Source organism: Seriola dumerili, unplaced genomic scaffold (genome assembly GCF_002260705.1).
Source record: "Seriola dumerili isolate Sdu_G_001 unplaced genomic scaffold, Sdu_1.0 BDQW01000319.1, whole genome shotgun sequence".
NCBI lineage: Eukaryota > Metazoa > Chordata > Actinopteri > Carangiformes > Carangidae > Seriola > Seriola dumerili.
The window spans coordinates 71,965-99,696 of NW_019174574.1; the positions used below are offsets into that span (position 1 = coordinate 71,965).

The following is a 27,732-nucleotide window of genomic DNA, read 5'->3' on the forward strand; positions in this document are numbered from 1 at the left end:
CACACAACATGTGTTGGACAAGGTGGACAAGGCAATGACATATCTCAAGAGGACAGATTACAGATAGAATTTTCTCAACAACTGCAATGAACGCTACCAAAAATTAGCGTTCTCGTGGACAGTAAGATAGTATGTGAGTGCTCCACACACTTATCTGAGCTTCTCTAGTAATCTAATTATGTTCATTTGGACAGCTACAAGCCACATTTTTGTTTCCGGATCCTTAGGGAAAATCATTGGAATTTGTCTGTCCGATGCCTAGAATAATAATAGAAAAGAATTTGCTGTGTTTGTCCTTATAACCAATTTAAGACAAAACATGAGAGGATCTAGAAAATCAGACCAACGTGTTTTGCACTAAGTTTGAGTCTGATGGGTTCATGCAGACATCCAGACACACACACACACACACACACACACACACACACACACACACACACACACACACACACACACACACACACATACACACACACACACACACACACACACACACTTTCAGTGTTTTGTTAGCTAGATTGTGTTGTAAACTATCTCTATACAGTGGTCAATGGCAAAATAAAGGCTGTAAGTTTGGGGACAGTGATTACTTTTAGCACAGTTAGTTATGTATGTTAGTTATTAGTTAGTGGTTTCCTGTTTTAGTTATTTTTCCTGCTGGATTTGTTTTCCATCAACAGTAAACTGCTGTCCAGGAGCCTATTCATAATTCAGAACTCTCAGCAGCAGACTTTTGGATAGCAATGGAACCATAATTAGGAACACATTTAGCAGTGATGTGATAAATATTTGGCTTGTAAGAATAAAATATGCAAAACATCAACTTGGACTTAGATCAGCAAATGATTTAAGATAGCTATGGGTATCTGAAATTCAGACACATGAAGAGAGAACAAGAGTAAAAGGAGGAATGAAAAAAAGACAAAATGAGTGTTGCTATTTGAGCAAAGCAACAGCCATATGGACGCTAGGGGGGGGGGTTCCCTGGAGGGAACCCAAGACCTCTCCTCTGGTCCATAGCCCTCCCAGTCCACCAGGTACTGACATCCACGTCCCTGATGGCGCATTGCCAGGAGGCGCTTAACAGTGAAGGCAGGAACCCCATTGATGACCCAGGGGGGTGAAGGGTCTGGAGCAGGGAACCATTGCGCTTTCTTTCACAGGTTTGGCACAGAAGACATGGAATGTGGGTTCAACCCTCCAGGGCATGGGGAAATTGAGGCATTCTGCCGTCAAGTTGACCACATTGGAGATGGGGAAGGGACCAATGAAACAAGGAGCCAGTTTATGGACTCCACTTGCAGAGGAAGGTCTTGAGCTGATAACCAGACTCTCTGACCAGGACGACAGGCTAGAGCTAGAGTATGCCGGCAGCCCACGTGCATCTTGTTATATTCTGCTGTTTTCAGAAGTTGGGCATGGGTCCCTCCAGGTACATCAACACCTGTGTATGAAAGCAAATGCCGAGGGAACCCCCATCTACACCTCCAGATCTGGGAACAAGGGAGGCTTTTAGCTCTAAGCACACTGGAAAGGAGAAAGACAAATGGCAGAACAGGGTTGGGTGTTGTGTGTATACTCAGCCCACGCAAAGTTCTTACTCCAGGTGGAGGGGTTGTGTGTAGACAGGTCTCCAATTCCTGGTTCATCCTTTCTGTTTGGGGGTGGTAACCAGACGAGAGGCTGACTGAGGCACCCAACAAAGTACAGAATGCCTTCCAGAACTGTGAGATGAACTGGGGGCCCCTGGTTGAACACAACATCCCTACGGAATCCATATATATGAAAAACATCACCTCTGCCATCACCTGGGCAGGGGGTAACTTGGGCAATGGAATGAAATGCACAATTTTGGAGAAACGACCCACCACCCTGAGAATGGTGGTGTTACCATCAGAAAGTGGAAGTCCAGTAACAAGGTCCAGGGAAATGTCTGACCAGGTCTGATGTGGAACATGCACTTTTGTTCCAGGAACACACAGGCAGACTGCCACATATTTCAAAACCTGCTTCTCCATGGCTGGCCACTAGAAGATGGTCCTCCTAATCCCAGGATGACAGGAGACAAGAGAGGTGTGTGCCCAGTGGATAACCTGAGAACAGATGGACACTGGTACAAACAACCATTTTAGGTGGGACAACCGTCCAAAGGAGAGGAACATAACCTCCCGCCTGACCTTGTCCTCAATATCCCACATAACTGCACCCACCACACAGGAGGCGGGCAGAATGTCAGAGAATGATAGAGTCACTAGAGGAGTCATTGTCAAACTGACGGGACAAGGCATCAGGCTAACATTCTTGGAGCCAGGGTGATAAGATAAAGCAAACTTGAATCTTTTAAAAAACAGAGCCCACCTGGATTGTTGAGAGTTCAGTCTTATGCATATATATTCCAGATTCCGTCCACACCAAAAAACTTTGCCCCATTCAACCAATGCCTTCACTCCTCCAAACGCCACCTTAACTGCCAGCAGTTCACGGTTACCCACATCATAGTTATGTTTGGCTTTGGACAGTTTCCTGGACAAGAAGGTGCATAGATGAAGTTTGTTGTCCTTGGGGGACTGCTGGGCCCCTACCCCCACATAATAATACCATAGAAATACCTGTTTTTAATGGCAATATCATTGAAGATGAGAGATGTAGGGCCCAAGGAAGGATCCGGAAGAGACTATTAAAGAGGATCTGGATCAACCCACGTAGACTACTCTGAACTGGAAGTCGGGGAACAGAAAAAAAGCAAACAGATAAGAGAGCAATTTTTTCCCCAGCCCGTTACCTCTCCAGTGGCCCAGTTGATACTGGGATTGTGCTGGACGAGCCACAGGAGACCCAGAATGAGTGGACGGAGAGGTGAGCTGTATAGGTGGAAGAAAAGCTCTTTGGAGTGTCCATGAGCCATGACGATCTTGACAGGTTGAGTGCAATGAATAACTCTGCAGAGCAGCCTTCCATCAGGAGCGTTAGCCTCAAGGGTCTTGGGTATGGAAAACACTGAGAGCTTTAATTATTTATTTATAATTATTCATTTATTTATTATTTTAGCTAGTTTCCAATCCATAAAGCTCTCATCAGCACCAGAATCAGCTAATGATGGAGGACAATGAAGACAGGGTGATTAGCTGAAGCTGAGTCAGGGGGTGAGATAAGAGGGCAGAAGAGGTTATTTGGCTCACCGATGCCCTCTTCTACAGTGGTGATCCCATGCTGCTCACAGTAGATATACTGTCCCTCCTGAAGATGGCGATGTCACTCCTCCAGAGAGAGATGAGCTTGACCCAACTGCAAAGGCTCCTTCAAGGAGTATGGGAGTGCGACAGGAGACCTCTGGCGAGACAAGGAAGTGGCATACCTGGATCTGTCTTTCTCTCTCTACATCAGTCAACTGTCAATCTTGATGGCTAGAAAGATGGAGGAGTCCCAGTCAGCAGGGTGATCTACGGCCTGATCTACGGAGTTGTGTGCACACTCTGGCGTGGCCCAAGCCTCAGCCCGACAAGTGAGATGAGAAATAATACAGGCTACCTTGGCTCATTCCGTGGGAAAGGCTGCCACCTGCATCTCAAAGTGGAGTCCACAGTCCAACATTTTTTAGAGTCTCCAGAAAAACGTTCAGTTTCCACCATCGCAGGAGCAGAAGCCACTGGATGCAGAGCTGGCAAAGTCAATGAGTCAAACCGACTCAACAGCTGTTGCATTTGTTTATTCAGGTGACTGACTTGGTCTGAGATGGAGGACTGGATGCCCTCATGGTAAGCGTTGAGCTCATGCACACCATGGAATACAAAGGGAAGCTGCTCCTCATGTTTTTTGAGTTGGCGGCCTTGAGAACGGATCGCAGCCTAAGTGGCGGAAGAGATGGCTGAGTCCATTGTGGCCAGTTTGTGCTGTCACAAACACTGGATAAGAAATCAAAAATGCACGACTCAGAGCAGCAATCACAGGCAGGGTCTTTAATGGAAACCAGGTCAGTACATAGGAGGTCAGTCAAACAAGGAAAACAAATCCAAGGGCCGAGGCAAAAAGCTGGGTCAGTCAGAAAACAGGTCATACACACATTAGACTATACACAGAAAGAATACTTGTACATTTGCTACAAAGAACAAAGACGAACTGGCACAGAGGACAGGAAGCATGCAGACTAAATACACTAGGAGGGGGAAGACAATTGGACACAGGTGCAACACATTAGGGGCAGGGGTCAACAATCACAGTAGCAGGAAACACACAATGGCAGGAAGTGGAAAAGTTAGACAACCCAAAATACAACAGGAAGATGTGCTGTTGTAGAAAAAGTGGCACAATAACTGTAAATCAATTATTGATTACATGTTTATCAGTAAACATGCGAAAAGGGTGTTCAGTTTTTTCCTGCAACCTGAAAAGATTGTAATATAGTGTTCTGATTAATTTCAACCCAAGTATACATGTCACATTTAACTGGGAAATAGAAAAAGAGGGTGTGTTGCTATTTTTCAATTATCTTATATCCAAAGTTCCAAGGATCAACTCTGCATGAAAGTAGACAAACATACCTGTTTACAAAAATAGTGGCTTTAAAAAGCTTCACCCCATAAATCACGAGTTTATATCATAACACATGTCTACTGTTTTGTCATACTCACCTCTTGAAGAGTAGAATAGCAATGACTATGACGATGATGAGAATGACAGCCAGGACTGGACCCATCACCCACAGCATCTCTGGGTCCTCAGTTTGTCGGGTCATCCCATGGTGGAGCTTCACCATGATGGGCTCGGAGAACGGGCTAGCCGCAAAAGTTGTGTGCTGCAAATGACCAGAGGTGATCCAGTGCCAGGTCAATCACTGAGTTATACACAGAGAACATCTTTGATAAAGGCCCTATTCAAACATGGATTACCTACTTTAGGTTGCCATGCTGTTGAGTTAAAATAATCCTGTGTCATCCAGTTCTCATCCAGCTAATTTAGTTCTTTGAAAGCAGTTTTAAGTTTGGTAGGTGATGTGAACATGAATGTCTCGATCACTGTGTTGTTTATTGATTTCCAATAGCAATGTAGAATAAATTATATAAATGTTCTTGTCAGTGAAATTACGTATTATTTACCTGAAGAGTAGAAACACATGGCATTTTGAGATGTCATGATTATATATACATATTTCTAATACTGTAAATTTGGATGGATGGGATTCAGTATCCTTCTGAATAATAAGAATTGCTTTAATCTGACTGTAACTTCCCCACTTCCAAATATAACGGTTGCCATATTTGAAAGTTAATTTATAATACTGAAAAACTGATTATGACACAGATATGGGAAATTTATTTCATACCCATCCTGCTGCTTCGAGTGTAAACATGAGAAGACAAGAGCTTCTAAATTAGAGCAGTGCAGAAAACGTGATCCAGTAAGCATGTGGTATATAAAACATCCATACTTTTCTTGTGGAAGATCCATACTATCACTCTCCCTGGGTGCTGTCACACTCATCATCCTACCGTCATAAATATCAACTTTCCCAAGTCATTCGCCATGAGAGTGACATCACTTAGTATGCAGGAATGACACTTGCTACAGCTGTTCATTATCACTAATTTAATTTTCAAAAATAATTATTTACAGTTTATGTCAATAGAAACTGGAAACACAAAGCAATTTGTAGGAAGTGGGTTAGTCCAGCATCACTGCATATTATTTTTGTGTCTCACATGAAAGATGGCTTCAGCCTTAAATATCATAGTTGGACTGTTGGGAGTCCACATTCTACCATCTTTGAGATGACTTTGTAACTCTTTCAAGCTTTATGCAAAAAACAGTTCTTCTTGTAAATCGTCTGAGATTAAAGCTTTTTTTTCATCTTTTTTGCAACTCATGGTTAGCATCAGCAGGTGCTTTTCTGAATAGCAAACTCAATATGTCTGAGAATTTGTGGGTGTACCGCAACAGCAGATCAAGTTACACCATTGGTCGGCCAGCTGAGTGTTGGAGTTTCTCATGTGGTTGTTGTGCTTTCAAAACAATTTAGGGGGAAGAAGCAATAAGCAGCAGTGCCAATTTAGCACCTTTGTTGCTAGATTTACTAACTTTTCAGATCCCTTTTGCACATTTTTACAAGTTAATATTGCTGAAATCATAGTTCAGCCATTATCTGTATGTGTATAGTGATTTTGTCAGATCACGTTGTGGTTATAAAATTAGGATTTTAGCAGTGCAAAGCAGCAGCTTGGAAATGGCTTGGAGGTTATTGCTGGGTTGCTGCATTTCACTCACTATTTCATACTTGTTCTATTGTTGGACAACAGACACAAAAATTTAAATGAGAACAAGCTTTATTGGAAATTCAGCTGTATTAAAATGCTGTATGTGAGCATAAAGAGTATGAGAGAATCAAACAGAGAAAGGGCTGAAACCAGCTGACACTAGACCTAGTCTTGTTTTGTATTATTTTTGCTTAAATACACAAATACACATTTCTTTTTATTTTGTGGCAAATTAACACTCATGAACACATGCTATTATACAGTTTTGTGTGCTTTGACACTCATTATTTCCATTATCCCCTATTTTTTATATAAAAAAAATAATGTGCATGTTTATGTAGTGTGAGTAATTTTCATCAATATATCAATATCAGAACAGTGAGTGGGTACCATTTGACAGGCAGCATGCTCCCCGCTTACCCTCCCACAGCCAACCAGTCTCTGCAACCAGAATTGCAACCAAATATCTTATTTGCTTGACAGCCTGGCACTTACTGTCAGCACAGAGGATGTCAGAAAAGTACTCCAGGGTGTTAACCCCAGGAAAGCAAATGGTCCCTGATGCCATCCTGGGGAGGGCACTCAGAGACTGTACAGATCAACTGGCAGAGGTATTCAGCAAAATCTTCAATCTCTCTCTTTCAACATGCACCATTCCCAAATGCCTTAAATCTGCCACCAATGTGGCTGTCCCAAAGCAAACATCTATTAGTTGCCTTAATGACTTCAGACCAGTGGCTTTCACCGCCACTGTAATGAAGTGCTTTAAGAGGCTGGTCCTGAGGCACATCAAATCAGCACTTCCACCAGCCCTGGATCAACACCAGTTGGCCTACAGAGCCAACAGGTCAATGGAGGATGCCATCAACACAGCCCTGCACACTGCACTGTCCCATCTGGAACATCCTGGCACATACTGTATGTTAGGATGCTGTTTTTGGACCAGTTCTGCATTCAACAAGACCATCCCCAGCAGAATGGAGACCAAACTGCTGGACCTGTGCATGAGTCAGCACACATGCAGCTGGATCAAGGACTTCCTAACCAACCGATCACAGTCAGTCAGGTTGGGGACCCACCACTCTTCAACCCTGACACTCAACACTGGAGCCCTACAAGGGTGTATGCTGAGCCCTCTTCTGTTTTCCCTCTACACACGACTGTATACCAACTCACAGCACAAATACCACAATAAAATTTGCTGACAACACCCCTGTGGTTGGACTGATACACAATGGTGATGAGTCTGAAGACTGACAGAATGGTGTACCACTAACAATTTAGCACTCAACATCTCCAAAACAAAGGAGAAGATATTCAGCTTCAGGAAACAGGGTGTAGAACCTGCTCACATCAGAGGAGATACAGTGGAGAGAGTATCTTCCCTCAGATTCCTAGGCACACACATCTCACAGGACCTAACATGGACCCTAAACATCACAGCTCTGGTGAAGAAAGCACAGAAGCGGCTGTATTTTCTCAGGACACTGAGGAGAGCCAACCTGTCCCAGCAGCTGCTTCTGTCTTTCTATCGCAGCAACATTGAAAGTATCCTCAACTATGGCATAGTGGTATGGTTTGCCAGCTGCACTTCAGCTGACAGGAAAGCTCTTCACAGAGTCAGGAAATTAGCACAACAAATCACTGGCACTCAGTTACCATTACTTGAGGACATTTACAGAACCTGCTGCCTTCTATGGGCCACAAACATCATCAGAGATTCATCTCACCCAGGTCACCACCTTTCCACCCTGCTGCCCTCTGGAAGGAGATACAGATCCTTAAGATCTCACACTTCCAGATTCCTGGCAAGTTTTTACCCAAGTGCTATCAGAGTACTTAATGGCTGAACATCAGGCAACATAAGTGCAACCATATCCTTTGAATAATAACCATATCCTGTGAGTGTGCAATATTATGTGAATTACCTATGTGCAATAATAACTGAGTATATGGATTCACTCTGCTTTTATACTTCTGTTAATTTTTTGTTTTTTATTTATATGTTTGGAATGTGTCTACCCTAGTTTCGCCACTATATGTACTTATGTTTACTCTGTGTATTACTCCATGTACCACTGGAGACATGTAATTTTGTTGTACAGTGTGCAATGACAATAAAGGCATTGAATTGAATTGAACTGAATTGAATTGAAATGTAAACAGTGATATAAGACATGAGGACCTCTCAGCCACTTTTATTTTGTCAGTGTGGCTTAAAGCCCAGGTAAGAATTGTTAGTTTTTCATCGTATCTTAAAGGAACATTTATTATTTATTAGGGCCCCAGCCAAGGGTGCCAGGGCCAGAATGGTCCCTTCAGTGAGATAATTGGTCCTATCATAAAGGACATAATGCTTATTTTTCAAATCTTTTGAAATTTTCATTTTATGAACATGTTTTTGAGGTCTTTAGGATACATATTAACTCACAAAAACTTTGCATACGTTTGTACTTGTGAGTAGTTTGATTTGATATTGCAGTTGGGCATGTTGGCTCTACAGCACCCCCTAATCACTGAGAGTGTTTTTGAGATGCTAGGAGTGCTCAAAAACTCACAAAACTGCACATACAGTACATTGAAAGTCGGATATCAATATTTGATATGGGTGTTGGGCTTGGGTGTGGCAAAAAGGGCACAAGGGCACCCTAGACAATTTCAACAAAGTAGTGTAGTAAATTTTCACTAAAATATACTATGCATTACAAACACATTGAATGGTAAACTTATATGGCACCACTACTATAACCTGGCATGCCTGGTTTAGGGAAATTCCACGAAAGAATTATACTCATTGATACTCAATCCTGCTACTTTCCACTGACACAGAGAGTTCAGACCTGTGGCTTTAACGTCACACGTCATGTAACCTTTGAGAAACTGGTCCCCCAACACCTTAGGCCCCTGGTACGTGACCACCTCGATCCACTTCAGTCCACATACCAGGCTGACATTGGTATCAACTTCTCCAGTGCGTTTGACACTGTTCAGCGACTCTTAGTTGAGTAATCCGTCTTTCTTAGGTGGGCTCTCCACCTATTTTCTAAAGTGAACCTATCAATGCTATGGCAACAGTTAGCCTGTGTAGATGCATAGAGAAGGCAAATCCAAGATATAAATTTATCCCCAAATCCGAATTTTTTGAGTACTGAAAAAAGATGTTCCCACTCTACTTGATCAAACCCTTAAACAGCTTATTCATGAAATTGGGATGATCCAAATTTTGCTGTGTATATATATATTCACTAGTACCCCTGCATTTTGTAATAGCAGGCCTACAATAATCAAGTATCTGCCATTTTTATCCGAGACAACCATTTTAGGGAAAATTTGACACTTTTATTACTCTTAATTGTTACCCCTTCGGCTTTAGAAATGAAATAAGAAAAATATTTGCAGCCCATGGGTATGAGAATCTAACACAGTCTTTATTGCGTTGATGGATTTATTGTAATAAAGCTATGTCAGTATAAAGGTGTTTAAAATAAAAGAAAAAAAAAAAAGCCAAGTTTTTAACAATATCAAAATACTTAATCTGAAAACTTACTTAACATGTTCTTTTGTATTGAAATTGGCAACTTTTCAATTTTCAAAGGACCTGGTCTCAAATTACCATGTTTATCTTAAAAGAACAGAAATATCCCCAATATCAGTTTTATTATATGTACAGAAAAAAAAGAAAACAACTGTACATTTGCAACAGTAATTAGAGGGTTGATCCCCTTGTAAACACTGCTAGTTTCATTAGGGAAGACAATACAAAAAAGACCTATACTATCAAGCCTAGTATTTTAAATATAAAGATGCTCAAATCAGGAAAGTTACCTGGCTTGTCCACAGTAGGTGTGTATATCAAATAAAATAAAATAAAATTAGCCAAGTGTAGAAACAGGATATGGTCCCAAAATACCATGTTATTATTTTACAAAAACATCACCAGCCTCAGGATTTAGTTGTGTTGTATATACAGAGGATAAACTGTGCTTGTAAACCATTAATTATAGAATTAACCCACTTGGAAACACTTTCAGTGTGTCATGTAACAAACTATATCGTCCCATATTGCCTGTGTGTATTTTAAATGGTGTAATAATTTTACAAACTCAACAAAGTTATCTGATCAACACCTCAATTATCATCAAGAGGTACAATCTTAGTCCCCATCTGCCTTAAGAGAGTTGATAAATGCCTTGGCCTTGTCTGACAAACTCCTTTTCCTCACCTTTGTATGTAACTAGTAGATGGCCTGGCTGCAGTAGACCAATGTGTAAACCTGGAATCTCTTGGGGCTGCTGTTGGACATCATTGAACGCTACAAGTTCACGGGCTATTTTGGCCATGAGGTCCAGAAATATGGAGATATTTATGTCTTGAATCTTCATCTCCCTCGATCCCCTCATTTTCCGAAGAATGTCAGCACAGAGTAGGAATGTAATCTGGCTATAACTGCACAAGGACGTTCTCCCGATTTGGGCTTTGGCTGAAGTGTGTGGTGGGCTCCGTTGAGTTGGGTTACTGTGTCAAGCTGGAAAGCCTCTTTGAGCAGGGTGGCCACTGTAGCAGTAGTGTAGAGACTGGCATCTTGGGGAATACCCACAATCCTAATATTATTGCGTGGTGAGTGGGATTCCAAGTCTTTATTTTTTTTCAAATTTGACAATTTGCGCAGAGTGAAGTGCCACTGTTTCATGGAACACTGTGATGTTGTCCGTAGAAGTGGACAGAGACTGTAGAAGTGGACAGAACTGTCTTTTAGCCAGGTAAAGTAGGTTTTAATTGTTGCTATACTGTTAGCCAACTTTTTTTTATGGCCTGGAGCACAGTTTGATAGATAATAAGTCATCCCCCAAAGCAGTTTTCAACTCGGTTTTGAAGATTTGTGCAATCTCTCTGAGGAATGAGGAGAGAAGCCTCACCTATTGTAGCCTCTACCAACATGGAGGAAGTTTCCTAGCTAGGTAAGTCTCTCTGAGACCCTATTATCCTTAGCATGACCATGTTGAGCTAACCGCAGATGCAGTGTATGCAGGAAATCGCCAAACAATCAACTTACGTTGACTGTGCCAAAACAGTGCCGATGAAAAGGTGCCGAAAACCTTTAAGGTGGGCTAATTCTGCATGAGCTCCCTCAATGTGTGTCTTACCCCACTGACTGCTACGCCGGAAGTCAGCATCACAAATTTGCATCATTATCATCATCACGTTTTATCTTCATCAATTTAAATATTAAACTGAAACTGGTCAGATAATGTTTTTGCGATGTTTAAGAAGGCACAGTTGTGGAAAGTACATTACTAGGATTAATGTGTTTATTAAAAAGTTGGTTATATAATTGCTAACACACTTGGCTTATTAGATAAGCTCTCATAGGAAAAGGTTAGGAAAGCAACCCTAACCCCCTCAACCCAACCCTTAAAGAAGAGCCCTGTATGGGGTTTTCAGTAGCTTGTGTCTTAATCGACCAGATAAAGGTGCCCTGATGCTCCACGGAAAAAATGGCTTCACTTCCTGAGAGATACACCTGCAGATGACTCATGGACATGACTTGTATCATTGAGAGCCTGGGACTCTTTTGTTTCACAGATAGAAGGGAGGAAAAACATTGCTATTCACAACAAACTCACACTGAAGCTGCAAGAATGTGACCCACAGAGTAGAAATCAAGTTTTTACATAGTTTTATGAAAACTCATCCTCATACCACTGTATGAGGATGGCCATTCTGTCATCCTTTGGTGTAGTTTTATGATTCATTAAATGGCAAAAGGAGTCAAGCACAGCTTTACTGACATTGCACTGCTACATACATGGCAGACTGTAATTGTAAGCTTAATCCAGTCTAATGCTCAATTTTGCTTCTCTTTCACATTGCAGCGAGCTGTAATCAAAATGTTGTAGAGTATGTGACTTAAAATAATTGGTATGATACCAATGATCAAGTGCACAATAACATTATAATGGAGAAAATAACAAAAACCCCTTAGTACTCCCTGCATCCCTCTATCAGCATGTGGATAAACAGGTACTGTTGTAAAGATGTTGTATGAATTAAGTAAGATTTTGTATCAACATTTCTGCTAGATCAACCGTTGACAGCACTATTCACAACACTTTATGCATTCCTTAAATCATCTGACTGCAGGCTGAGCAGATGAATCTCTGGTAGGCAAGAAATGTTGGTCAGCTCTCTGCATCAGTTATTATTTCCCACATGGCTGCTAATGAACTGTCATGAGAATATTTATTATTATATTATAACAATGATGTTTAGTGGACTGATGAAACTAAGTTTAAGATTTTAGGAAAAACATGCAGCACTATGTATGGCGTAAAAAGGGCACTGGGCAATTCTATAAGGAAGAATGGTCCAAAATTCCTCCTTAACATTATATGGGTCTGATCAGCACCTACTGCAATGTTGAATGTTTAATGGGTGTTTTCAAGAAATACACAAAAGATGATTGAAGATGATTGAAAATGATAGTTTATGTGATATTAGATTAATACATATACAGTTTATAGTGATAGAACTACAAACCATCTAGGCCTTGTGACTGCCTACCAACTGGCCAAAGACATACCATCCTCTGCTCAAAGAATTTTAAGGACTATACACGTGCACACACCATTAGCGGGGAAGGGTTGCAGCTCTAAAGTGTATTAAAGGTATTACACATGCTCATATCCTTGTAAATACATAGAGGTCACTCACAGCTTCGTCGTCCATCAGGTCAGCCAGGACAAAGCAGCGATAATGCTGCTGGCCAGGGAGGGGTTTGTTGTAGTAGCCATTGTATTTCTTCTCATCACCCAGAGTGAAGATCTCAGGCAGAACCTCCAGTTTGGCAGTGATGTAGGGCTGCAGGAAGTCCTGGCTCTGTCTCCTCTTTCTCTGCACACTGCTGTTAGCACCGGCCTCCAGGAGCTGCCAGAGGGATGACACAGTAAGAGAGTCTGGAATGGACATATCACGAAGAGGCATGGAAAATAACACATGACGGAACAAATTGATCCCTGTAGGAGATGTTTTTTGGTTTGTGCTTACCTCCACACAGACAATAAGGGACAGTAAAATATACTTCCCACATTATTTCTTTAAACACTTATTTTCTGTTTTATTTATTTATCTTTTTTCCAAGTATCTTTATGGTTGCCAAACCTATCCATAATCTGTGACTTTTATATTCCTCCACATCTGTCCAACAACTTTCTTTCAAAGTTTGGAAACATACTACCTGGTCCTAATCATAGGAAAACATATATTTTTAAACAGTGAAAACAATTGGTAAAGTTAAAGGAACAGTTCAACATTTCGGGAAATACACATTTTCACATTAAAGTCCTTTCCAAGAACAAGGTAAGAATAGTGTTATCAATATCATGTCTCAGGCCAAAAAGTGAGGCGGGAGTTAGGATGTGGTCAGCCTAGCTCAGCAAGAAATAGCCCCAGCATAAAATCGCCCCTAAAACAAAAATGTCAAGATTGCAAAGTAATGTGGAGTGTATTTTTAGCAAAAACTAAGCACTTACGTTGTTAGGTATAAAGTTATTACCACCAATATTTTTTTTCCATAAAACTATGAAAAAAATATGTTGTGATAAACCAGAGGGATCATTTAAGGTTAGACAAAGCTTTTACACAAGACTGATGACTGTCACAGTACTTCTGCATTTGCGTCTAACATAACATAAAAATGGGTCATTAAAACTGATAAAGCTGAGCATACTATCCATGATGTTGTTTTTCTGCTGAGCACAGAACTTCCAGTGGTCTGAATACTACAGTTAAATAGTTAAAAGTCAAAGTTGAGGCATCTACATCAATGGTCAAATCAAAGCCCCAATTTGTGTACATAGTCATAGATAGTAATTTTCAGAATCTATAATGAGACTGAATTTGCTTAGGTATATAAGGATTGCCAGATGATAGAAATTCCTTACAACTGAGTCTTGACAGAAAAGTATAATGGAGTATCTTGATACACAAATAGGTATCTCTTAATTTTAGTAAATTCTGGTTTGTGACAGTATTGTTATGTCCTCACCACCTGCCCCAGCATCTATTGTGTATCTGTATCTATTGTCTACAGTGCAACATTCATGCTGCTGAATGCCCGCTCACTTAACAATAAAGCACTACTCATCCATGACATCATCATTGAAAATGTACTTAAATGAGACATGGCAAAATCAGCAGGAATTTATGTCACTTGATCAAGCCACTCCATCAGGCTTTGTGTACATACAGAAGCTTCGCTCCAAGGGTTGTGGCGGTGGGTTGGATCCCCCAACACCTTGGTGGATGGACTGCCCCCCTCAAAACCCGGACTCCTGCCCTGCCCCCTGGTTCACCACAGAACCTCATGGAGAGGCTCTATAAGATATCTGGCCACACAGTCCACCTTGAGGCCTATAAAGAACATGTGAAGTCCTACAAAGCAGCTCTCTCCCAGGCCAAAACACAATACTACACCCTCATTGGCAACCAGCAAAGCCACCCCAGGTTGCTCTTCTCCACCATAAACCGGCTACTTAGCCCCCTTGACCCACACCCCCCAGCCCCACCCTATGAGTGCCCCTGACCTCCGCTATAAGTTTCTGGACTTCTTCCAGGAAAAAGTTGACTCTATCCATCTGCAGCTTCTGGCACTTGCCCTCCACACACGTCAGCTTCAGGGCATTGCTCCCCCTGCTGTTTTCCCTCTCCTGCTCTCTGGACTCCATGCCCACAGCTTTGGTCAAGGCACCTGCTCTGTGCCCCCTCATGGTGGACATCATCAACTTCTCCTTGGAATCTGGTTTGGTACCTTCCAGCTTGAAAATTGCCTCAATCACTCCCATTCTCAAGAAGCCAGGTCTGGACCCCAATGACCTCAACAACTACCAGCTGATCTCCTACCTTCTTTTCCTGGAAAATCCTAAAATCCTGTAAAGAGTAGTGGCCGCCCAACTCCATCAACACATGTCCTCCCATGAGCTCTATGAACCCTTTCAATCCGGCTTCAGAGCACACCACAGCACAGAGACCACCCTCATCAAAATGACTAATGGATTATTGGAGGATTCAGCTCCATCTCTGCCACAGTCAACCACGATATGCCTCAAGGCTCTGTGCTTGGATCCCTCCTCTTCACCATCTACATGCTCCCCCTTGGTCATATCATCCGACACCACAGTTTCAGCTTCCATTCATATACTGGCAACACAAAGCTTTATCTCAGCACTAAACCCTCCACCCAGCTCCCCCCACAATAACTTGTCAACTGCCTGCATGAAATCAAAATCTGGATGTCATCTAACCTACTCAAACTCAACAGCAATAAAACAGAGCTCATGGTTGTGGCTCCCAAGGCCCTGCTCCAGAAGGTTGGAGATTTACAGTACTTCTGGACATTGATGGCTGATCCATCACCCCACCCCTGGAAGTCCGCAACTTGGGTGTAATCGTGGACTCCACTCTCTCATTCCAGGCACATATCAAGTCCATCACCAAATCTGCTTCTCTGCATCTCTCAATTTATTACTATTATTATTATTACTGTCTGGCTCTGTAGCAGAGACCCTCATCCACGCCTTCATCACCAATTGCCTGGATTACTGCAATGAAGTCCTATTAGGAGTTCCCAGCAAAACCCTGGACAGGCTCCAGTATGTCCAAAACTCAGCTGCCAGGGTTCTCACCCGCACTAAGCCCTAGCATCACATTACCCCCACCCTCATCCAACTTCACTGGCTTCCAGTCAAATCCTGCATCCAGTACAAAATTCTCTCCCTCACCTAAAAATCCCTCCATGGTCTAGCCCCCCCCCCAGTACCTGTCTGTCTGACCTCCTCCACCCCTATACCCCATACCGGAACCTATGGTCCTTAGACACGGGTCTGCTCTCCACCCCCTACACCAGCCTCCAATCTTTCAGTGACAGAGCATTCAGTGTGGCATCCCCCACACTCTGGAACTCTCTCCCAGCAGAGATCCGCACAGCCTCATCTCTGGACATTTACAAAAAACTGTTGAAAACCCACCTGTTCACCAAGGCCTATGGCCTCTAGCTCACTCATCTCCTACAATCTCCTCCCATCATTGCCATCCTCATTCTGTCTTGTCTAGTTTTCATTTATTTGTTTTATTTATTTACTTTGTGTCTTCTTACTCTGTAAAGCGACCTTGGGTACCTTGAAAAGTCCTTAAAAATAAAAAATTAAAAATTAAAAGTTATTATTATTATTATTATTATTATTATTTTGGTATCTTGTAACATGAATGCAACTGTATGTCTTCCCCACTCTGGATGTACAAAGTAATGTTATGTTCTACTTGGAAATAAATAGATAAAAAAGAAAATGAAAAAAAAGAAACATCTGTCCTAGTTGTCAGAAAATTGCACTTTGGAAGATACTAGACTTTCTGATTAGACACGACTGGAATTGAAGAATTTGAGGTTGTGACCGTCAGGGGAAGTACAGATGGTCATGGGTTCATTACAGAAGAGCAGCTGTTTCCATTCTTTCCAAATGTGTGAGTCTGTGTGTGTGACATCTTTCACTGCCATCTGCTCCCAATCTCCACCTTATGTTAGTGTCGTATTTACATGCTACTCATCAATATTCACTGACATGCAGGGGAAATTGCCACTAAACTCACTGGAGAAACTTAAATAGCACTAGACCACAAATACAACAGTTTTTTTCAGTCTTGACAGCTCAAACACAATCATTTGTGATCAATCAAAGTGGAATCCTTTGGGAAAACTGAAGCACAAGTAGGGTTGCAAAATTCCAGGAATTTTCAAAGTTTGGGAATGGGAATATATATGGTAATAAACAGGAATATATGGGAATAAATGGGAATAAACAGAAAATTTACAAAATTGAACCAGATTTAATGCAAGTACACTTGAATATCTATGCTATTCCTCAATCACATGCACACAGCACACTGCTTACTGCTGGGCTATTGAGGCCACACCCCCTACATGCACTGTACATTCCTCCATAACATGCACAGATGATTTCTAGAACCCTGGAGGATTGAAGCCACACATTTGAGCCCGCGGACTACATAAAGTCAAGTAAGTTTTGATAATATTGTGGGGTAAATATACTTGATCTATGGTATTAATGTTTAACATGAACTGGCGCTCGGGATCAGGCATCTGGAGGATGGGTGCCGAGGTGAATCTGGACTTGAGGGTCTTGAAGGCCTCATCGGCAGCATAGGTCCACTGTAAGGGCATTTTGGAGGAGGTGAGGGCAGTGAGAGGGGCGGCCACAGAGCTGTAGTTGTGGACGAAGTTGTTTGTGGGAGTCAGGAATGGGCCAGGAGGTGACAGCAGAGACCTTTACCGGTTTCATCTGCATGCTGCCCTGTGCCACGATGTTCCCCAGGAAGGAGATGGGTGAAGCATGAAAATCACACTTCTTGGCTTTGACGAACAGTTCTCGAGGAGACGCTGGAACACTGACTGGAAGTGATGGATGTGTTCCACCCGGGTCTTGAAGAAGATGAGGATGTCATCGAGGTAGACGAAGACGAAGCAGTTGAGCATGTCTCGAAGCACGTCATTCACCAGGTCTTGGAAGATGGCAGGGGCGTTGGTGAGATTGAAGGGCATTATGAGATATTAGTAATGCCCTGTGGGTGTGTTGAATGCTGTCTTCCACTCATCACCCTCTCTGATGCGGACAAGTTGGTAGGCGTTGTGATGGTCAAGCTTGGTGAAGATGGTGGAACCCTGAAGCAGTTTGAAGGCTCACGAGATGAGAGGCAGAGGGTACCGGTTCATAATGGTGATGTCGTTCAGACCCCGGTAGTCGATGCAGGGTCTTAGGGTCTTATCTTTCTTTTTGATGAAAAAAAAAAAAAAACCCGCCCTGGCCGGACATGAAGAGGGGCAGATGATGCCTGCAGCCAGGGAGTCATTAAGGTAGATCTCCATGGCCTTCCTTTCTGGAGCAGACAGAGAGTACAGACAGCCCTTGGGTGGTGACGTGCCAGGCAGGAGATCGATGGCGCAGCACCATCAAGTGATTAAAGGCCACCCTCACCTCCTCAGCGGTGAAGGTGAAAGGCTGAAGCGAGAATAGCAAAGAACCGTTAGGAAGGGGCCACAAGTCTCTGGGTCTCCATCATAGCGCTCTGGGGTTCCCACCAATGGCTCAGGGGCATCTCTGGGCGACGGGGAAGCTGGAACTGGTTCCTGTGCAGTTGGAGCTGGTGAGGGCCTGGGAGCAGCAGGCTGAGTGAGGACAGCCGTTAGCTGCAGCATTTGTCCTACTAATGCCGCTAATACTGAGAGTACGTGGATAGGGCGAAGGCACCGTTGGGGGGCAGGCAGGAATCCTGACCAATGAGGATGCAGAGTCGCTGACAGACGGGCAGGCAGCGGAGCAGACAAACCTAGAGGGAGCAGGCAGAAGGGTTGTCGAGGTCAGGTAGAGGATGAAGAACCAGCAGAACAGGGAACGCCAAAGGCACTCACATGGAGATGTGGAGTCTCTGATGACGGCAAGTGGAATGGCACTCGAGTGAGCTGAAGCAGTCAAATGCCACACAGCCACAGGCAGATGAGAAACAGGAAGAGCACAGGCAAAACTCGTAGTCAGGGACAGAAGGCTGTTGGGTTTATTGGGGCAGAGATGAGGAGAGGTGGTCAGAGTCAAGCCGAGTCGAAACCAAGAAATCAGTCTGAGAAAGAGTGCTGGAAGGTCATGCACGAGAGCGAAGACAATCTGGTGATGAGTGAGTGAACCGAGGCTGCTAAAATACTGGCTTGATTAGAGATGGAGCGCAGCTGGGAGCAACAGGTGAGGACGGTGAGGCTGATGAGAAGGTGTGGCGGGGTGGAGAGTGAGACGGAGGCGGGGTGAGTAGAAAATCCCCACCGCAGCAGGAAAGAAGCAGAGCAGGCTAATAGCTCAGATTCTTCACCGGCATTACCTTGTGGCTGGATTTTTCCTTCCAAACTATGGACTCTCCCTAAATAACAATATTGCACCATCAACCTGTCTTTGCAATATAACCTCTGTCTTCTTCTGCACGTGGGTCCAGTGAAAATCACATTTGTTGTCACATCGACCATATAGAATGGTGCTATTTATCATAAATTTAAAAAATGTGGTTTTGGTCTTACGTTCATTAGCTGGGTACAAGCTTTGTATGGTGCCCCATCTTCCTCTGTTAGAACAAGTGGATTAGTCTCAAAACCCTTTCCTCTACAATAAGGCAGTGGCAGGGTTGTCTGGTCAGCCCCCTACTCCACTCCATTAATGACATACACAGTGTGAACTTCCATGGACGCAATTTAAAATTGAATATGTATGCCAATGATATTTTTTTTACCTTGTTATTTGGCAGTCTCTCTGCTTACCAGATCAACTGGGATTGGAGTGAGGCAATTCCTATTAACTCCTACACATTTAAATCTGATCTAATAGGCGCCCCTTTTTAAATGTGTAGCATACATACCTCGCCTGGCATCAGTCACAAGCCATTAAAAAAGTTAATTGTAAGGACATGTAGAGTTACATACCCACAATTGACATTTTGTTACTCTTCCCACCATCAAACTATCAAGTTGATAGGAAACAAAGACAAAGGACCTTTCTCTCTCAGCCCTTGCTTTTAGCATGCCAGAGAGACACAGAACCAGACCATGGGTCAAAGGGTCAGTTCCAGAGGATCAACCAATGGACACCAGGCAACTGGAGAATATAGGCAAAATCTCCAGTTTGTAACAATAAGACTCTGTCTAATAATATTTGATTGTTTCTTATATAGGACAAATAACACAAAAAAGGACTGAAATCACTAAGGTGTGAATCATGGCCTCTCTGTGCCATGTATGAACAAACACACATGCACACACACACCATCCTCCCTTCCTCTGTCCCTCTCTAGATAAGAGTCATAAACTACAACCCATATTCCAATCCTGGGTAATGACCAGCAGAACACTCTTCACAGACACAGATCTGAGGAAGAATATAAAATTAAATATTAACTGTTCTGTAACTCATGAGATGTTTCTATGTAATAGTTCAATTCCAAAGTTCTTTCCTATAAAATGTTTGAAATGTAACATGTAGACTTTAAGACAATGTCCTTCATGTGACCATACTGTCAGCATCCTTCACACAAGCTATCACACTATATGACATCCAGAATGGCCATATTATTATTATTACAGTTAAAGAACTGCTGTGTAATCCACATTTATAGACTATTAGCTTTAAGAAATGTTTATATTGTTGTTTGATCAGTTAACCACTTATATTATGATTAATTCCAGGTTTGAAGGATGTCATATGAAATCCACACTTGTATTAATCCTGTCCGTCATTATTAGTGCCATTAGGTTTATATGTTATTTCTTTTAATGTTTTATGGTCATGGTGGAGATGGATGTGCGAGTTTATAGGTAAACTCTAGAATTAAACTATTCAAAAGTTCCGTGGAAAATTATTCTCTTCTCCAAGTTGAAATAAAGGAGAAGATGGGTGACGCCCCTGAAACGTGCGCCAGTCCCCAGAGGATAAAACAGTTGCGATCAATTCACATATTGCTAAAAGCTAAGACAAGAGAAGAGAAGAGAGAAACAATGCTAGAAGCAGAAAGCTAGAGCTAGAAAAACGATGTAGATACTAGAAGCTGAGAGCTCAAAGTTCAGAGTCCCAGCTCAAAGCCTGGCTCTGTAGCTATGTAAACTCTTAGCTCTAAGCTGCTAGCCACCTTTATTATTTCTTTGCCACAGGCTCCAAGTAACATTATTTTGTCTACACCGCTATCTTTTATTTTTATAAGCCAACTCAAGACCAACTGAACCAAAACAACAGAAGTGCCTTACAGTAACTTTGTAACTTTTAATTATAATCAAGTTTTCTTTTTTAATGATTTTTGACAACTTTAGAGTCATCTGGTCAACGCAAGTCTCTTCTAAAGTTATCCAGCCAAAGTGAAGTGTTAGAGTTTATTTTGCATCAACCCACAAGAATCGCCAGCAGATAACACATCTGCCCATGCACAACCGCCTGCAGAGAAGCCAACCAGAAATCAAGAGTGCCCGAGACAGAAAGTCTCCTGGCAAACTCCACCAGAGCTGAACCGCTGAGACACCGGCAGAATCCATCACCGTGATAACGGGACACGTCCTCCAGGAGAATCCACCTAGATCCTGCGTCTCCAGGGTTACCATGGCAACCACAGCCACCTGGGTTCCAGCCAAGGGTCCTCAGCTACAGCGCAACTCACAGTAGGCCAGTCTTAACACTCTGCTCATGACTGGGTTGATGTCGAAATATAGTCATATTTAATTACCAAATCTCATTTGTAGACATTTTTTCAATTCCAATTTCCAATTTTATTTGATTCCTATGGAATAAAAAAAAGCCCAGAATTGTTTACATGTAATTAATCATATACAGATTTGGGGGGGGGGGGGGGGGGGGGCGCCAAAATGTACAGTATTTCAGTATCTTGCATACCATGCAAAGTATCTATTAACATGGGTCTGTGAACCTGATTCTGAGGTAGGCAACTGGGAATGGCTGGAGAAGATCACCATGTCTAGAAATAAGAAAATATCTTTGCCATCATTGTGGTACTGACCAAAACCACCACTCACCTCATTTATGTCCATGTCTTCAGGATTCTGCCATCTGCTCAGAGAAGCCAGGGTGACAAGGACAACCACTATGTAGCACCACCTGAATCAAACACAAAAGCACAACTGCATCACACACCCTTATTCCATGTATACATAGACACATAACATACATTCATACATGCTATTTAATATTTCAGTCATCTACTGCTAATGTAGTGTTTGCACTGACTGTAATTAACACCAAACTGCAACTTCAGTGTGTCACATCTTACTGAAACTTTTTGAGTGGAAGAAAATTAAACGTGACACTGCAGCAGGCATCTTTTTCAAAACTGCCTGGAATTGCACAAATATTGTAAGCTTACCAACTCCTGAGAATAAACGAAACCTGAACATTTTCTTTACAAGAATTCTACCTCTAGTCCTATAATCTTGATGACTCTGAATCTTAGTGACTGGTATGGGTTGGCTTGGTGTTGCAAATATTCTCAAATTGGGGATGCAGCTGTGAGACTTCCACTCTTAGCTCATTTTCAATGTCCAGCTTTGTTCTTAATTGAGGCAACTGCAAAAAAAACTAAAACTATTTAACACAGGATGTGGCAAAAGCAAGGAGTGTGATCAGGGCTCTCATGCCTTGCTGTGGGTAGTCGTATTCCACTCCAATCCAAAATGCAGCCAATGTCTTGGACTTAAACTGCAGCATCATTATTGAATCAGAGGATGTCATCCATGAACTGTTCCTCTCCTGCAGTGCTGAAGTCAGCAACTGTTATTGCACTGAAGGGTCTCGGATCCAGTCATATTGTACAGAATGATGCACTGAAAAATACCTCTGGAAATTTTTTTTCAAGGCAGAGATAGGAGTTTTCATAGATGGGACCACTGTGTTCAGCAGCTTGTTGACCTTGATGAATGATTTCAGGCTCTCAAATTAATCAATATTCCTCTCTTTCACTTGCTGCTCCCACATCTCCAGTTTTCTTGTGAATGATGTGATTTTTTCTGCCAGCTGTGGAAGATGTGTGTTGGTGCCCTTCATCTGCAGATGTAGTTCATTGACTTTCTGAAACATGTCGCTGAGTTTCATGAGGAAGTTGTTATTTTTAAAATTGTTGAACACCCTAGATAAAACCTTCCCATTTGATATCCGGGCTTGCTGGGAAACAAAACAAATATGAGATCAGGTCCCTTTTCCTCGCACAGTATGGGAAAAATCGAGGCTTTTGGATGTCTGTCATTACATCATTCAGCTTGAGACTCAGCTGTTTCGGTGTACCATACAATTTGTCCACTACTCATTGGGGGAAAGGCGCTTGACTAGAACTCGCAGCCCCCCTTGTTTCCCAGCCATTGTTTGAGCCCCATCGGTCATAGTCCTCCCAGTTCAGATCATCAAGTAAATGTAAATGATTTTGAACAGTTCTTCTGCAGTGACTCTGTTTGTTACATGTTTGCAAGCAAATCCTCCCTCAAATCGTCTGCATCGATGAATCTGATGTATGTTATCTATAAACAGTCTTTGTTACTGTCAGTCACTTCATCCATCTGCAGAGCTAAACAATTGTCTCAAAACTTGTCATTAAGCTGCTTGAGTGTTCTAAAACTTTTTTACATGGGTAGTGTAGAGATTGTATTACTTGTTTTTCTCCATCTGCCTGCTTCTCTTATTACAGCTTACTTGTGGGTAATTTCTACAGAGAAACAAACACTTGAAACACAATTAAGGCCAAATATTTTTACAGTGCCTGTCTTCTTGACTGAGCTGGGTAATAAAAAATAACTTTGTACTAAAATGCAGCCTCTGCACTGGGATTTTCTTGGCTGATTAATTGTTGTTTAAAGCTCAACCCTTAAATAAATTGCTTTCTGGTATTAGACAAGTGCTAGGGAGTGGCAGTGAGGTTACTGTTAAAATGGTCATGTGATTATGGATTGTAATCATTGCATTGTAGGGACTGAATGTTTTGTTTTCTTAAAACTACTCTGACCTAAAAGAACTATCTGTTGCAGCATATAATGGAACAACTGGAACAGAACAAGAAGTAAATAAACCGGACCTCTAATGGCTGTTGAAACTCAGGCAACAGCCATTAAAGGTACTTCATACTTCCATACTGAAGAAAAAATAAAAATGTGACAATCTTCCAGCACAGTGGTCCCCTACCACCAGGCCCTGGACTGGTATCTTGGCATATTTACCTTTTGGCATATATAGGCTGCAAGCATAGAACAAATTACTCATCTATATATTTATTTTTAATTGGTTAAATGTCGTGATTAGTGTGAACAGCAGAAGATCTGGACACAGAACCAGGTGACGAGGTGAAGTAAAGATAACTCAAAGATTACTCGAGTTGATGACAACTATCACTGAACTATCACTCTAAGTGCAATAAAAAGTAAAAGGCCAATAAGAACTTTAGCAAACAAGCAACAAACAGAAAAGAGATATTTTCATCTATTTTGTCTGCTGGCTCCCAGTATCTTTTACACAACATCATGAGCTAATAGTGAATTGTTAGGAAAAGCTAAAATGAAAGCTGTCAGGATGTAAGTCTAACTGATTATCTTAGTTTACCATGAACTGAGCAACTGGCTGAGACAAACCAGTCCAATCAATTCATACCCTGTGGAACTTGTTGCAGCATGGTGAGAAAAAACAACAAAAAATTTAATTGTTTACCGAATTGAAACTTTAAAGAAGGGATATCAAATAAATAAATAAATATATGCAGAATGGGGATTTCAAAGTAAAATATCTCAAAGCTTTTAATTGAGTAATACCTATATTTCAACTTTAAGAATTTACTGGTGTTTAAATTTCACACTCCCGTATCATTACAGCTATTATTTGCTTTCATATAAAGCCAGTCTTAATTACTTTCTGTCACTCTAACTGAACACTCAAACTGAGAGAGAGGAGAGAAGATACTTCAGAGCCATTGCTGAAATCACAAATCATCCTTTTTTTGTATGATTTCCCCTCAGACATACAGACGAAACAGACCTGATAGGGGCTCCATCAGGGACCCTGGGCAGACTGATGGTCACTTTACCACCCTCCTCATCGTGTTGGTATCAAACAGGTTTCATCTTCAGCAGGTCTGGAGCTGTTCGAATGGAAACCTGCTGCTGGAGGCCGCCAGCACTGTTCCCCCGGCTCATCAGCACAAAAGAATAATCAGTATCTGGTTGCAGTTGTGTGATTAGCTTCCTCTTCAGGTTGCCTTGAACCTCCACACTCTGCTGGTTGTACAGGATCTGAAGCCAAGATGAAGTTTCTTACTAACACAGATACAGTTTAATTGCATAGATAATCACTGATTGTCTATGATGAGAATTGTAACTGATTCTTAAAGTATATATATATATATATTTTTTGGGCTTTTTATGCCTTTATTTGATAGTGCAGTAGAGAGAGACAGGAAATGGGGAGGCAGAGAGAGGGGGAATGACATGCAGCAAAGGCTGTCCGATGCGGGACTCGAATCGGGGCCAACTGCAGCGAGGACTGTAGCCTCTACACATGGGGTGTCTGCTTAGACCACTACGCCACACAACGCCCCTGTAACTGATTCTTAGACTTATTTTCTTTTTTTTCTCTGGACGGAGTGATAAAATTATATTACAATGAATTATTTTTACCTTAGCAACATGTATTATAAAAGCTGAATATCATCAGTGTAATTGATGATTTTTCCCTCTTTGCATTGTACCCTCTGATCTTACAGGGATATTCAACAATGTGGGAAATACTAAACCCAGCAACCTCACTGTGACAGTAAGACTTCTGGGAGTTGCTCACAGTCACTGCTCAGGATGTTGTTTGCCAAGAAAATGTTCCAGTACCAAATTCGCTATAAAACTAGACTTACTAGGCGTTGTTTGCCTTCGCCAACCAGCCAAGTTGCAGTTAATATGGTCTCAATCTCTCTTTCCTGAGAAATGTTTTTGCAGAACATTATGATGTAACAGTGAAATTGACCTTTGACCATTTGAATATAAAATGACATCACTTCCTAGAAATTACGGTTATATTCAACTAAACTGCAACAACAAATACATTTCTTGGAAACATAACTGCAACTGAATTACATTTACTTAATGTTTCACCATAATATGTGATCTTGCAGTACAATCTCCACCTGTAGTGACTCCAGCATCATTAAACAGATTTATGGTTCTGTTTAGACTGTTACAGCACTGGTCTGGGTTAATACAGAAAAAGTTCACAGTTACTTTAGAAACAATCTGTTTATCTACATTTAACCAAAACCATCATCTTTTCCCTGACCTTAACCAAAGTGCTGTTGCTGTTGCAACCCTGGTCACTGTGACTGTCAAGCACTTTACATGTTCACCATCCACCCAAAACATTTGCTGTTGCAGTTTAGCTGTATATAAATTCTGGCAGACAGGGTTGCCCAAAAAGCTTTCAGTTTTGGTTAGTATATTTGTTCACACAGCCAGGATACCTGTTTCATCCTGCTTCCAGTCTTTAGCTAACCTAAACCCATACCAAATGCACATGACACAAGACACAATATTTTTTCGAAAAATATTGAAGAATTCCTTCAATGTTTGTGAGTAGGTTTGCTTTAGCTGTACAACAGCCGTCATATTAGGCCAGTGCTATCGTTACCTTTACTGAATATGATATCATTGTTATTTGTAGCTTCAATTCACTTTTCTACTTGCACCAAACTTTGTGACCTTGACAGTACTCTCTGCTTTTGATGGCAGATATGCATTACAAGGTGCTAAATAAATAAAATTTGATTAGTTGCTTACTATTATTTAGTAATATTATATATACAGAGCTACATAGTACCACATGCTGAATGACAAGACAGACAGGTCCCTTATAAATGGCCAGTCATAAAGTACAGTTAGAGGCAAAATTTAATATGGGGGGAATTGATTTTCTTTTTGCTTTATGGAGCAGCTCTTCTTGTAAGGATGCCAATGCTGTAAAAAGTTTCATAAAGTTAGTATTTTGTTTGGTTATTGTAGTTGAAATGTAAAAAAGTATTTTTTCTTATTATAGTATTTTGATTATATTGTGTAAAAGGTGCCACTTCCTGCCTGCACATACAGTCTCTACTATACAGAAGGGTCAGTCACAATTGATTTCATACCCAACAGTAAATTACAACTCATGAATGATTAAATGAGCACTGACTACTAAGTTCTAACTTATCAGTTAATAACCTCTCTCAGTTAAACTGAGTGTCTAATGTCTGTGTGAGTGATGCAGCTGATGTCTGGGTTGAACTGTGGGCTTATCTTACCTTAAGAGGCACTTGAGATTTGTAGGTTTCTGGCACTTCCCAGGTCAGCAGGACTGAGGTTTTCATCACAGCCTTCACACCAAAGTTCTTGGTGAACACTGGGGGAAGGTCTGGATGATTATTAAGTGGTTAATTTGATTGTGGATGTAATTGAGATGTTTCAAAGTTGATGAATTGGTGCACAAAAGCAAGAAAATTATGGTTTATGTCAACAAAAATAAGATTTTTTACACTCAACACTAATATTATTCAGAATGTCTTATTAATCAAAGTAACAGAAATAATCTGGTATGTGGAGGGACGGGGTTTCTAAAGCTATCTGATGATCTGATGCAGCTTGGACAGAGTATAAACCCTGCTTGACTTCTCTGCCTCTCTGACAAAGCTGCTTCCCTAAACCACTCTCCTGCAGTGGATGAGAAAGTCCAGTTTTTGATGTATCGTTTGTGTGTTCCATGAGTTTCCCACAACAACTTGTAGAATGTTGTATCTTTTCTGTGGAGCTGATATACCTATAGTCATCAGGAACAAGTGCAGCAGCAGGAATGATGTGTGCTCAATGATAGTCTCTGATTTGAGAGATGGGCTT

General features: G+C 41.7%; 2 protein-coding genes across 4 annotated transcripts in view; both read right to left on the reverse strand.

The window, feature by feature from the left end:
* Nucleotides 1-21,934, reverse strand: part of LOC111231856 (receptor-type tyrosine-protein phosphatase F-like) — a 76,602-nt gene extending 54,668 nt beyond the window's left edge. For both annotated transcript variants that reach the window (XM_022759113.1, XM_022759112.1), the window contains exons 1-3: nucleotides 21,868-21,934; nucleotides 12,960-13,172; nucleotides 4,629-4,792 (exon numbers count right to left, since the gene is read on the reverse strand). In XM_022759113.1, the coding sequence (XP_022614834.1) occupies nucleotides 4,629-4,792; nucleotides 12,960-13,172; nucleotides 21,868-21,882 (392 nt within the window). In that variant the 5' untranslated portion in view covers nucleotides 21,883-21,934. The remainder of the gene's footprint in view (nucleotides 1-4,628; nucleotides 4,793-12,959; nucleotides 13,173-21,867) is intronic.
* Nucleotides 21,935-24,887: 2,953 nt separating this feature from the next.
* Nucleotides 24,888-27,732, reverse strand: part of LOC111231854 (receptor-type tyrosine-protein phosphatase F-like) — a 114,333-nt gene continuing 111,488 nt past the window's right edge. Inside the window, exons 12-13 of one of the 2 annotated variants that reach the window (XM_022759111.1) lie at nucleotides 27,144-27,241; nucleotides 24,888-25,113 (exon numbers count right to left, since the gene is read on the reverse strand). In XM_022759111.1, coding sequence (XP_022614832.1) covers nucleotides 24,931-25,113; nucleotides 27,144-27,241 — 281 coding nt within the window. In that variant the 3' untranslated portion in view covers nucleotides 24,888-24,930. Of the gene's footprint in view, nucleotides 25,114-27,143; nucleotides 27,254-27,732 lie in introns of both variants that reach the window. The other variant, XM_022759109.1, reaches the window with a different exon arrangement.